The sequence below is a fragment of the Ascidiella aspersa genome, chromosome 5, assembly GCF_963924565.1.
Source record: "Ascidiella aspersa chromosome 5, kaAscAspe10.2, whole genome shotgun sequence".
Classification (NCBI taxonomy): Eukaryota; Metazoa; Chordata; class Ascidiacea; order Phlebobranchia; family Ascidiidae; genus Ascidiella; species Ascidiella aspersa.
Window position 1 is genome coordinate 32,172,718 of NC_139451.1, and position 13,599 is coordinate 32,186,316.

The 13,599-nt window shown below is 34.5% G+C and overlaps 2 protein-coding genes across 2 annotated transcripts in view; both read right to left on the bottom strand.

Annotated features, from left to right (window-relative positions):
• LOC146146377 (kelch-like protein 23) overlaps positions 1-13,599 on the bottom strand; it is a 50,940-nt gene that overhangs the window by 22,975 nt on the left and 14,366 nt on the right. The window lies entirely within an intron of this gene.
• On the bottom strand, positions 33-11,355 carry LOC146146380 (kelch-like protein 7). Its single transcript, XM_083390076.1, has 10 exons — positions 11,263-11,355; positions 8,661-8,818; positions 7,143-7,266; positions 4,974-5,124; positions 4,537-4,754; positions 4,171-4,317; positions 3,568-3,670; positions 2,969-3,060; positions 1,968-2,148; positions 33-193 (listed from the first exon to the last, which is right to left on the bottom strand). Exons 2-10 carry the CDS (start codon positions 8,735-8,737, stop codon positions 33-35), a joined length of 1,254 nt encoding a protein of 417 aa, XP_083246202.1. The 5' UTR covers positions 8,738-8,818; positions 11,263-11,355.

Consider the following 13,599-nt stretch of genomic DNA (forward strand, 5'->3'; position numbering starts at 1 on the left):
TCGCAAACAGCTGATAGCGATGCGAGGTAAAGTCAACTTTCATCCTTACCTTCAAATTCGACCATTGCGTGGTGACTTCTCGGTTGCATCAAGTCAAGGCCCTTGCTCCAGGAATTGTTGTCGGGGTCGTAGATGATACAAGTTGATAGACGCCCACTGCTGTTGTTACAACCACCGGTGACGTAGATCAAACCTGGGTTCAAAGCAAAATATTTATATTAAACGGAGCTCTTAAGCACAAAAGATACGCAACAACAACAAAAACAAGCTCACATATTGTACCCGGGCAATTGTTCATATTTCGTCAAATTCCGATCGAAATGTTGACGTTTTTCAACAGAATACATTTTTTAATACGCGAAAATGAGCACCAAAAACTACACATTTGCCAAAATGGCGGACGTTATAGAATAGTGTTCATTCATAAGATATCGAGTTGTAATTATTAGTTCAATTAAAACGGGAGAACCTAAAATTTCCACTTTATCAGCAGTCTCCTCAGTTTATAATAAACATTGTCATTTTATGAAAGTGACATATTTACAAAAAAATTAATATGCAACAAAATCACAGGGTAGGAATGTTCAGGAAATGCGTTTCTAAGATAAGTACTCGACCCGGCCGAGTAATGCACTGTGCCGAGTATTCGAGTTTGGAACTTTGTGAAACCACTTAACTCGGTGACCGACATATTTGTGTTTGCCCCTGCGCAGAGTTTATGTTCGTAATTTATTTGAGGGTTTTTTTCGTGCAAGTAAATTAAATATGAATCCCAACAATTAATGCATGTCCAGTAAATAAATGAACCCAAACACTTTGATTTGTGGGAGGGTGACATTGCTGGTTATCATTAAAAATATGAAGTTATACTTTACGCGACTTCCCACAATATATAAAACATAAATTACATTTTAAGTCGGAGGTTCCCAAACTGGGCGCCGCGAGACTTTGCCAGGGGCGCCTTAAAATCAGGTGAAAGTTGTTCTATTGCAATGATTTTCAACTTTTTAAACAATTTGACAATTAACAAAACTTGTGGACCACCAAAAGAAATGCAACGGTATTGAAGTTACGTTACGGCACAGCCTAATAATTACAAGCAATCACAGTTTTTCTGCTTTCTAACTTATTTTAGTGCGATATTTGAGGTTGTTTTGAAGTGCATAACTTTGGTAATTGGGCATAAACTGACAAACGACCAACACGAACACACCTTTTTTTTTTTTCTTGGCTGTTGGGTAAGAGAAGCTCAATATAATGGTATTGTCAATGTCACAATGGTAGGCTTACTCAATTAAAATCAGATGCTCTATTTAGGCCCATTGTGCAAAGCCAATAAGTTTTCGCAGAAAAGTAGATAATGTTGCGCGGATTTTTGTTTGGATAGCATCAATAGGAACTTAATTAAAAAAACTAGTTAGCCAAACTATCCAAGGTCAAAAGGACATAGTAGGGCACCATTCTGCATTCATTACGGCGCCGCGAGTGTAGATAAGTTTTTAAAGGGCACCGCCGACAAAAAGTTTGGCAACCGCTGATCTAAGTGGTTCATTTAAAATGAGTTTAAAAATGTTTAAATAGGCACGAGCAGCATGTCTGGGGTTCTGAGTTCAACTTCGAACCCACGGTTTACTTGCAATGCTTGAATCCTCATGACGACGTGAAGTTAGAATTTCAAAAAGGTTTCCGGTAAATTTCTAGAAATGCTATTTAAATCTTGGGGAAAACAATGTTCATATTAAGCTCGTTTACGCAACAGGTTGTACAAGTAAAATGTCTGCGGCGAAGCGATTTTTATAATTTTCGAAACTTGCCGTGTGCATTATAATACGGACGTATTGCGGACAGCCAAGATTCGACTAAATAGTGAAACAAGTCCGTAACGTTTCCGTCAATTTTCAATGCCGAAGCGAACGTGCGTATACACAGGTTCACTTATTCTTTTGAATAAATAATTTGTTTCTCACCATTTAAAACAGCACAAGCGGCATCCCATCGACCTTCTGGCATATCGGCCAAAACTGTCCAAGTTCGATCGATGAGGTCAAACATTTGGCAACTTTTCATGTTTTTACCAAATCCTCCAAAGATGAAAACCTTGTTCATAAACTTCACAGCGGTCGCGCGATAAACTGGAAAGATCGGTTGCTGGAAATATACGAACATAAGTTGGGTAAAACGCCACAGTTAGACCGTGCATTAAAACAAACACACAATCAGGAAATATCATGTATATCAAATTTCAAGGGCTATAACGAAAGCACTCAATGAGCCGAATAACACAAACTTTGTTAAAACAGGCTTAAATGTTTTTGGATAACAAACTACTAGCGGCGATTAAAAGCTTAGTACTAAGATTTATGTTATAGATTTTTTCGTGTTGTAGATGTTTAACCCAACACATTTTATTTTTTTTATTTCTCACAAACTTTCGTTACCTGCAACATTATAAAGCTACTATGAGTTAATTAAAGAAGCCTCGTGAGAAGTCTGGAAGGTATACGACTTTATGTTGTCATGATACAGGTTGCTTAACAGGGGCTTTGTTTAACGCAATTTTACAACAACACCCAAATATTGCTACACCACGATATGCTGTTTGGTGGCGCCCTTATGGTATAAATGACACCTAAAATAGAAGCGGTTGAAAAATACTCAACATTTGTTTGTGCAGTCAGCGTAAGCGGAGCGAAAACGCGATTGGGCAAAAGTTGTATAGAATTTTACGGTTAATCATATGTACACAATATGTGCAACTAGTTTAACAAATTCCCATTAAGTTTTGTTGTCTGCAAATCGTTTTGTTTCGGTCAAAATTTAATAAATCTATTATTATGTGAAGTTTTTAAAAATAGTTTTAGACTGCTCACTTCACTTTGGTTGTTTGTTGTTTTAGTGGAAAGTGAACTTTGTATTTTTAATAATATACATGTTTATATATACACAGTAATTATACACCATTATTTACCGGCAATACTTCTTTTTGCTTAGTCACTACATCAATTAGAACACATTGTTTCTCTGAATTTAAACCTCCAACCATCAAAATCTTTGTTGATTCTGCTTGCACACAATTCAAATTATAAGTTGAAAAAAAAACACACAAATTAAGAGACAGAGAGAGATGTGTAGCAGTACACATCTAAATTAGAGAATAAACAAAAACAATATTTATAGAATTTTAAATATATTTCTTTAGATTAGAAAAATATAGAATTAATTATTTTTACTTTATAAAGTCAATATAAACAACAAAACACCTTTTTAATTCTATATATTCAAATATGTACAATTTTAGATATATTTCTTTAAATGACTACATTTCAAATACATTACCGCTAAAATTGTGTCAATATTTTATTTCACAATTGATTAATTATTCGAGTAGCTTTTACATTTACCTTCTTTACTAGCGACTAAAAAACGAAAAATTAATGAATCAGATTAACAAACCTAAAGCTATAAAAAATACATATATGCAAAAATGCTGGTATATGCCAAACATATAATGTTAGACATCAGATTTACACTTGAATAAAATTTTAGTGTTGATTAACTAATAGTAACCTTGAGCTGGGGATTGATAACCTTGGAGTTTGGGTTTTAGAAGAAAATTTCTCATCGCATCCATCACAGAATGACAACAAGCAACATTTTCTCGGACAAGAATCTTAAAAGCAAATAACAACATAGCTGTAAGTTAACAGTTATTTATATGCAAACCAAAACTTATCTGCTTTAAAGATGTATGCTAATTTGTATGGCAAAATCAATGAATTAATTTGATTATAGTCAAAAACTTAGTACTGGTGAATAAGTAGTCAGAACCCGATTATTAAAACATGGTCGATTGTGGAACTAGTTTAGAGAGTCGGAAAACTTTTTGTCGCACCCCAAAGTACTGTTCTCAGAGCTATTAAAGGCTCACTACATAAAGCCACTACGAAAACAATGCTGGATTCAGGATATTGTGGAATTTGTTTATAGTAAAAAAATGCCACCTGTAAAAGAATTACACAACATATAAGACACTAAAAACTACTGTATCGTATATTAGTAAACAAATTGAAATTTAAACATGTAGAAAACTAATGGAATATTTTAAAGTTACTGTAGCAGTAATTTTATGCAAACCTAGTGAGTTAAGGAAATTGGAATAACTAAACCAACCTCGTCAATAACAGTGGTCTGCAAGAATTCACCAGAAAGAGTTGAAAGGTCAAGTTGAGAGAAGAGGTTAACAAAATGTTCCCTACGACTGGAAAGTTTGAAGTGAACCCATTGAATCATACCAGTGAAAACAAACTCTCCTTGTTTCTAAATGATAAGAAAAAAACACAACTGTGAAAAAATTAAAAATGCTTGTGCAAGGTTGTTTAAGTATACATATCTGTTAAACACAAACTGGCATTTAGAATAAATAGACAAGCTGATGTTAAAATGCACAACAATCCTAAGTCAGCAATACCCGCTTTTAAATCCCATTTTTACTATTTCCAGCATAAATTTTAAAAAAAAATGTCATACTAAAGTTACCTTGGTATTTTCATGATTGATTATTGCAGACATAGAGTCAAAATCCAGTTGTTTAAAGTCATCTTGTTGCACAACAGCTTCAAAGTTGTCATGTATCACTTGTTTTGCTCTTTCCTCAATTTCGGTGAGGTGGTATCTCTGGGCATGAGCCAGGATTTCCAAGCAATTATCAACACCCACCATTTGCAAGATGTACTTGGCACATTTGGATTTAAGAACTATAAAAAACAAAAGAGGTGTTCAATAATTTGAAATCAATAACCAACATTCGGCATATTGCTACGAAACTTAAAAAAATAGACTATTGTTACTAGTTATACAGTTGAAATTGTGTGAACCGGACATTACATGTTAGAATTAAAAATATTCTGTGGATTTAATTGTTTTTTCGAGTAAAGAAATAATAAATTAAAATAGATTATTATATATATAAATACATCCGATCTGTGTGTAGTCAGCATCTTCATGCAATTCCAATGCATTCTCATTTGTAATCTGCACATCATTAGTGTAAATGCAATTCAAAAGTCTCTCCAGTTGTTCATCTGTCATTTTAATTTTGATCTCTGCAGCAAATTGTTCTTTCATCTGAACAGTAACATGTGATCACATAATGTGAATTCATATTATCTGGCTAATGTTATCATTTAGTACAAGGGTGGTCCAAACCCAGGCCCGACATGTTGCCCGTGGCCTGCGAAACATTGTTGAATTATTTTAATGTGTAGGTCTACTGTTAAATGTTTTATCAAAGAAAGCTTAATGACCAATAAAAAGCAAGCAAACTGCAATTGTTTGGTTGCGATTACATTTTTCCGGTTGTACAATAAAATAAACCAGTTTCCTATCGCTCACCGAATTAGGATCCAGGGGGTGGCAAGAACGCCTAATTTTGGTATTTGTTATATCGGTTTAAGAAAGGCCGCAGTGCGTCACAAATGGAACTTTCTGAACTGTTTTGCGAACTTATAAGTTATATTTGCGCTTCGTTTTCCGTCTTTTTATTACGGACATTACATAAAAAGTACACCCTATATAAATTACTTTTTTCCCACTTTAAAGTAAATAATCAATAAAATTTATCGGGTTGTTAAAAAGTATTGTTTTACAGGTTTTTACTGTGACTTTAGGCTAACGCCCTGACCCTTTCCAAGATGCAATTTCAGCCAGGTCGATCTGTTCCTTTTTGCACGAAACGATATCTTTTTTGTAGTTTGGCGATTGTTTAGTATGCGACATCTCTCTTAAAATTTTAGTAAGACATACAATACACACGGTTTTTCACGATTATTCTACGCTTAGAAAATGCAGTCTTCTAATTAGAAAGTTAAATAGTCAAATGTTGTCATCCTTGGACCACCCTGATTTAGTTAACGGGTGGCCAGCGACATCATTGTATGTGGCCCGAGGAGCATTATTAAATTATTGTAATGCATAACATTCGAGGGTTTAATAAAATAAATGTAAGTGATAACAAAAAGCAAGCATGTTTTAATTGTTTCGTAAGAATACATGTTTCGAGTTAGACTATTGAATAAACCAGTTTTCGATCACTCATCATATTCGGATCGAGGGGTTTGGCAAGACAGGCATGCTACCTTTTGTTATGATTTAGACCAGTGGTGTTAAACAGCTTTATATAATTGTCCAGTGCCTTGCATAACAAAAATCGTGCATAATTTTCCTGTGTTATCTAAACTTGATTTCATTTGCACAAATCCGCAAAAGCATAGCAGCAGGTTTCCTGAGCTTATGTGTATTACGACGGTGCCTTTTGACAAAATTTTGTGAAGTCATCTTTAAACATTGTTTTGCCGCCAAACAAAAATCCATATGATGCATGCCTGTAGCCAAGTGCAGTGCTCTTTAATTTGTGTGCACGGTACACCCTAGTGTGCACCGAAATATGCATGGGGCGCACCACTACAAAATGGTATACAAAGGTGTATCACAAACTTTTAGGGAGCCATTAATGTTTGATTTTCCAGTAATTACCGATTTCTAAGACACAACGGTGCTGTAATCATTGTAAACTAACTTTCTCTTGCATTCCGTTTTTTTTGTATAAAGTTTAAATGCTGTTTTATGACATGCAATAGTACTCGCAAGCAGCCTGCAGCCAAAATCAAACTCTCACCGACAGTGTGTAAAACTTCGGCAGCTCAGCTCGGTTTGATTGACATGATGATATTGATATGCATATGATTTTTCATATCCCTTGTACCTCAGTTTACCTTTTAGGTAGACAGGATGCATTAGTTCGTCACAACAAATTTAAGGGTTCACCGAACAAAAAAGAGCACTGGGCTAGTGTATGTGGTCCACAAACTGTATTTAAAAAATATTATGGCCTGTGATGCAGTCAACCTTGGACCACCCTGATTTAGTATATAAAATAACAAAGATAAATTTTTTATGCATTAATAAAAAATTAAAAAATAGAAAAAAAAATAGCAGGTAGCTCAAGAATAAAAAATAATATAAAAACTGAAAACATAGCTTTTACAAAATACTTCTTAAGGTAGGAATTAATAAACCCTTAACATACAATTATTTACATAGTTCAAAACATGTGAATATTACTTCCTTTATTAATTATAACTTACCGGAGTTGCAAACATTTTGCAAAAGTACTCTGACATAAGTCCAAGCACAACTCTATGAACTGGAAAACATTTGGTTTCTGCCTTGAGCCTTACATCACAAAATTTCTTTTCAAACTTGCGATCACTAAAAATAGAAATTCAAGAAGGCGATTTGAATAGGTTGCTGAAATGTTTACAATTACCAGAGGAGCTGTTTTGATTATGTTTTGATATACCAACAGTTTATATATAGTAATTCTTATTTAAGGCACAAGTGAAATGATTCTACATTTTTGCACTTTAGCCCCTTATGGTAGCCAAGAAAGCCAATTGTTGACTTCTAGACAGAAAATGTTTTGGATACCTGGAATAGCTTTTCACAGAACATAAGCCGTTTTGTTTATTTTTACATTTGACGTAAGTTGAGTCAAATCGCTGAAAAGTTAAGTTTTCAGAAGTTTTTGGATAGATTGGAGTTAGACATAAAATTTATAATATACACCAGGTTCAAATGAGATTTAGTCATTAGTGGTTATTTTTACAACATTTACAGTGATAAGTTATGTAGCTTAGAAACCATAAACTAATAAAAAAAATAGTACTGAACATTTGATCCAATATGTTCAGCTGGGTTATATTAGACTGTGAATATTGGGGTTGCTCAAAGTGGAATACTGGAACATAAAAACAAAGGTTGACATATTTGAACCCTAAACCTTTCTTTATTTCAGGCAAGAATGACAGAGTTGTTGTCGTAATGCATGTTTAAGTAGGAGGTGGTTACTGTGCTTTCTATAATATGCTGAAATAGCAAGTGGGTACAAATGCTTGGCCTTTTTGTCAAACAGTTACGGTGCTTAAATATGTTACCGTTCAGTGGGGGTTCTTTTGATTACAATATTTAGGACAAAAAAAGTGTTCCAGTATTTAGGGCAAAATCAATTACTATGTGATGTGCCACTATGTTTAATGCCAGGGATAGTGATTTTACATTTTCATGTGCATTTCCACAGCTAAAAAACAATCCAAGGCAAAGTGTGAAATAAGAATTCAACAAAGTATGATATGGGGTGATTCATGTTTTTATTGTCGTTATACATTTCAATGTCTGCAAAATATCCCAGAACAAACATTGTTTGTTTTTTTAGTTAATACAAACTTTTTCTTTTAATTGTGAGAAAAATGCTAAACTGGGAAAATTTAAATGAATATTATTCCTTGGAAAATTCAATCCAATAATAGAAGTTGTATTCAAATGTATTTGAACGGGTTATTGCAAACCTGCAATCTAATTAAAATATTGTTCTGTATTTATTAAAATTTATAAACACTTGGTAAAAATATTCAAATCAGTAAACGAGTTGTTTGTTTCAAGTAATTTTCAACCAGTTAATACATTTTGAAACTTGCACTAGTAAGCACAAATTCCCAAGATTACACTAGAATTTATTGCAAAAGCCGTGGACAGTACTTGAAAAACTAAAGTTTGGCAAACAGGCAAGCCGGGTAAATTGATTTTTCGAACAACAACTTACTTACTGATTGAGCAGTTCCAATATATCAGGTTTTTCTGTGAAATCTTCCTGAAATGTGGTTAAAACATCTGCTGTTGCCATGTTGAAGTGTGAAAAACTTAACAGGACAGTAGTACTTATTTATGGTACTACTAGTTCTCACACTTCTGGGACTAGTGTTGGCTGCAATACAAAAAAAATGTTGTAATATTTTCTTTAAAAAATTTTAAAACGTTTAAAGTAAGGTACAGCTTACAAAAAACTTAACGCTTTGTAAAATGAACAAACATCGACACTGGTCTAAAAGTGTACCACATTTATTTTAACACTAACAAAACGAGTTGTCAAAGTTGAAATTGCAAGGAAGGCTTATTAGGAATAAATATAATAAGAATACTTGACCCACCCAAACGCTAACTCGCATCCTAAACCAAACATTGTTAGCAACATAAACGCTTAAACGAAATGTGGTAGGATTCTAGACCAGCATTCATGTAGGGGTCGTCTTATCATTTGTTCTATTTTGTCGCAGTTCTGTCACCATAAATTCGGCCGCATTCAGTAATACGAAGATGTTATTTCCATGCTGTTAGGTAAACATGTCTGTGCTAAACAATTATATGGCAAAGCGATGTGTACAAAAGCCAAACGAGACTTAGCGAACTGGCCCTTAACCTAACCAACTAAATGTATAACTTAACTGAACGCAACTGGACACACTGCTGGAAGGTATGGCAGATTGTGACGAGATCTCGCGGGTACACAGCCGAAAAAATCGGGGTGACTGGGTGCAACAAAGGTCTAAAAAGTGCACCTCACTTTATGTTTTTCCGATGCACTGTTTATTGCATACATTACACTGTAAGGCTGGATCCCCACCGGACCTAAGACACGACGTGACGAAACATGTCTGACTGTTGACTTGTTGCGTCATGCCTGAAAGCGACTCTGTCCTATCCCACCGACAAAGCGCATGAAACTTGAACTGGCCAAAGCTAGGCTATAAAATTCAGCCGTGATCATGGCGGAGGCAAATAAAATGTAAATTTTGGAAGAAATATGTATTTGGAAACGTAACCAGCAGTTTATACGACAACATACATACTGGGTATACCCTATTTGTGAAAAAAGGTATAAAGAGCTTTCTTTCCATGTACTTATTTGCATTTTATTAAAACATGAAGATAAGTTTCAAAATTACGCAAAGACGTCTTCAAAATGTTTTTTTGAACTAGTCAAGCTGGTGAAATCAGACATGGGAAGGAAAGATACAAATTAAAAGGCTTTTCGACCGTACCAGGAATACATGTATATTGTATATAACAAAAAAATAACCTGCATAAACTTTTGAAATAACATTTCTAATATAAAACTTATAAAAACCTGTAAAAAACTAATGGTTTCTATCATAAAGCATCTTCAGACACGGTAAAAAAGTAAAAACATGTTTAGTCGTGTCTGTCTACTGTGCGTAAGATTTGCGTCAAGTCTGGTCGGTGGAGACCGACAACAAAATAAATAGCGTTCCATCTCATTAGTCACGATCAGACTGCTTTAAAGCGTTTTTGTCTAACCGGTGGGGATTCAGCCTAAATGTATGCCGCACCAGCATTTTAAATATTTGGGGTGCGGTTCAGATATTTTTTCGGGTGCACTTATGATAGGCCTACCATATGTCCTCTTTTAGGAGGATTTGTCCTCTTTTCTCAAGAAAAGTGAAAGGTCTTCAGAGGACGCTTAAATATGCCCAAATGTCCTCTTTTGTCGCATTTTGAGTTAGTTGATTATTAACAAGACGTTTAGTAGCCATGAAACCTGCTGAATTGCTGGTTTTAAAATGGTATTCCAACCAATTGCCCTACTGGCCCCTAGATTAAAAACTTTGGATTTTGTAGCTTGAAATTACGCGTCTGTCATAATATTTCCGCCCAAATTTGCGCGGCCCAAAATAACGTTATTTGTAAAATTTGCATGGCTGAAAATTGAGTCCTTCACTGAAAACCACGACAAAAGTTTTGCGCGTCTGACCGCCCTTCCTGTTGATTTTACATTTACATGAAACGTGCCTCTATGACCGTGGCCTTAGTGTTACTCTATGGCAGGCTATGTTCTTATTTCTTACAGAAGCTTGTCTAGTTAGTATATAAGCATACAGGCAATTTCATTAATATTTAGTGTATACATTTTTATGACCTTGTTAAAAATGATCATTCCTTATTGGAAAAAGTTAGGGGAACCGCAAAGTATTCATGGGCTAAGTCTAAATAATAAATTTAAGTAGTTGTTTTTGTACCGTTAGTCTCCAACTACCAAAGAAATGTAAAGCATCATTAAACTCAAACGTTACAATTTTACTTTAGTTTTCCTTGCCGGCAAAAAATGTCCTCTTTTTCGGTGCTGAAAATATGGTAGCCCTAACTTATAAATGGTTGAAAAAAAACTCGCTGGAGCACTTGCCATACTTTCCACAGTGAACTGGAAAATTGCTCAACTCATTTAACTGAAAAAATAATGTAACGGATAGAAGTAATATACTGGATTGTTAGTACTGTGCATGGACCTTAAGTTATTTCTGTAAGTTGATTTCCGTTCTGATGTGATTCAATAAATTAAGATACATTTAATACCTTGCTGTGGTTAAGCTCTTGGAACATGCAACCTTCGAATAACCTTTAACAAATGGAGTCGGACTCAAAGCATAGCAGTAACCTTCATCAGCGGCCATTTTGAAAGTTTAGTTCCTCTTTGCAGTTTCGTTCTGTGGAATACAATAGAGACATAAAAAGTTTATAAAAAAAATGAACTGCATTTCTTTTACCAGTTTTGACAAAATGTTGCAGAAAAATTGCAAATATGGTTGCTAAATGAATTTTTTAAACTTCGGTGCATTTTTTGTATTTGTTGTTTGTGTTGGCGGTAAATATGCATTAAACCGTGACGGTTGGAACCAGCCTTTCGTAACTAATGACAACATAGTTTAGATTTCTATTTTTAATTAAAATTTATAAAATACGTTCGTTTGCGCAAGTTAGTTCTTTTACATTTTCGCGCATTGAAAATAAAATTTTTTTCGCTTAGTTTGTTAAACAACATTGCGCGTGAAAAGTTCTACGTTGCAAAGTTTTCACGTCAGCCCGAAGTTGATGTTCACAAGCAAACGTAACAATAGCAGGACGCAAAAATGGTTGTGGAATCAGCTTTGTTTTCATAATTGAGATGCTTGCAGCACATTTATTCAATGTAGTTGTTAAGGAAACTTTTCTGCTTTTTGCTTAATAGCTAATTGTTGGGATTTGAGTTTAACGAAACTAAGATAATTTAGCTCCTGTGATAAACTGACCGAACTTAAAGTTCGCATAATAGTTGTTAATGACTGTAAAAAACGTTGGTTGTCTGGCAGTTGATTTTCCAGCACTGGTCTAGAATCCTACTACAGCGTTAAAACAATTATTAAATCAACAAAATATTTTTGTTTGGGTGTGAGTTAGCGAATAGATGTGGGTGGGTCAAGTTTCATTATATTCCTTATTCAATAATTTTGCATTTAACCTACCCTAATCGAAATAATGTGAGTTGTGGCGGGATTCTAGACCAGCGCCGACTTTCTGGTTTAGAAACCGTACTACGGTAGTTCGTTTATTTTGTTTTAGGTTGGTAAGGTGTTAGCTTTAATACAAAAGCCACAAATTACAAAGATGTTATTACGCCTCTATATCGTTAAAGTTGCCTAAAATTTAAATTTGAAAAGTATTATATTGTATTACTAAAACAGTCGTGTTAAGTGCTTTTCAAGAAATGCACACTCTAATCATACTCTAAGGGCGTTGTTGTATGAAGTAGTGTTTCCCACAATACAGGTCTTTTTATGGAATAAAACGCGATTTTAATTTCGGTTAACATCTGTTTTATCATTGGAATAATCAGTCAGCTACTCAAATAATCTACCATGCGAACAAATTAATTGTTACAACACTGTTTTTTGGTTAATTTTTTGGTTATTTGTTTTTTTTTAATATACCACTGTTTTGGATTTTTGTGACTCTTGGGGCCCACCAGCCGAACAACTAGATTCTAGACAAAAGAGTGCGACAGAAAGTAACCATTTCATCGATAACGTCTATAAAAATTGCAAACTACAATTATCGACGATGAGAAGGCAATTTCGCGACGGCTTATTCGAAAATAAATGTTAAGGCCATGAATGAGAACCCGAAATCGGCCACTGGGTGGGCTGTCTCATCCCAGGGTCGGTCCATGGTTGAAAATAATATAAAAGCGACAAGCGAAGTGGGATTCAACTTACTTTAATAAAACTGGTTTTGGTGTTTTTTTTTACAAATCTAAATCAAATTTTAAATAAAACACATCAAAAAGTACATCAACAAGGTGTGCGGACGAGTGCGCTTAAAGAAGCACAAACAACAATAAAACATCAACAAGTTTTCGGCGGTTTTGTAAAAAAAATTGTAAAAGCGGTTAACATAAGCGCACCTGGCAAATCCACCCGATTAGTTCACACATAAAGAAGGGTAAATTCACTTATTTGGGTTAAAAATAGAATCATTTTCTTACGCAAAAATATAAAAATTTTCAAAAATGATGTCACATACTAACGTCTTAACGAAGCCTCAAAAACCTGCTGTTCTCGGTCGATCCATTGATTGCTCAAATATGAAATTTAAGCTAAACACATGGAAAAATGCGGCGGCGAAGCATTTGCGCGAAGCGAACATTCATTTATTGCAGGCCAATTTAACCGACGCACCGCCGTCTGTATTCGGGTCTTTGATGTGTTGAATGTGGGCCTCAAAAAGGTATAATTCATTGCAACAAATGATTAAGGACTATGCGCTACGATTAGGTGACATTTTCGAGGAAATTTAAAAGTATTGTACAAACATTTTGATTTCGTTGGTTAGTTCATTTTGATATCCTGAATAAAATCATATCTATCTGTATATTTA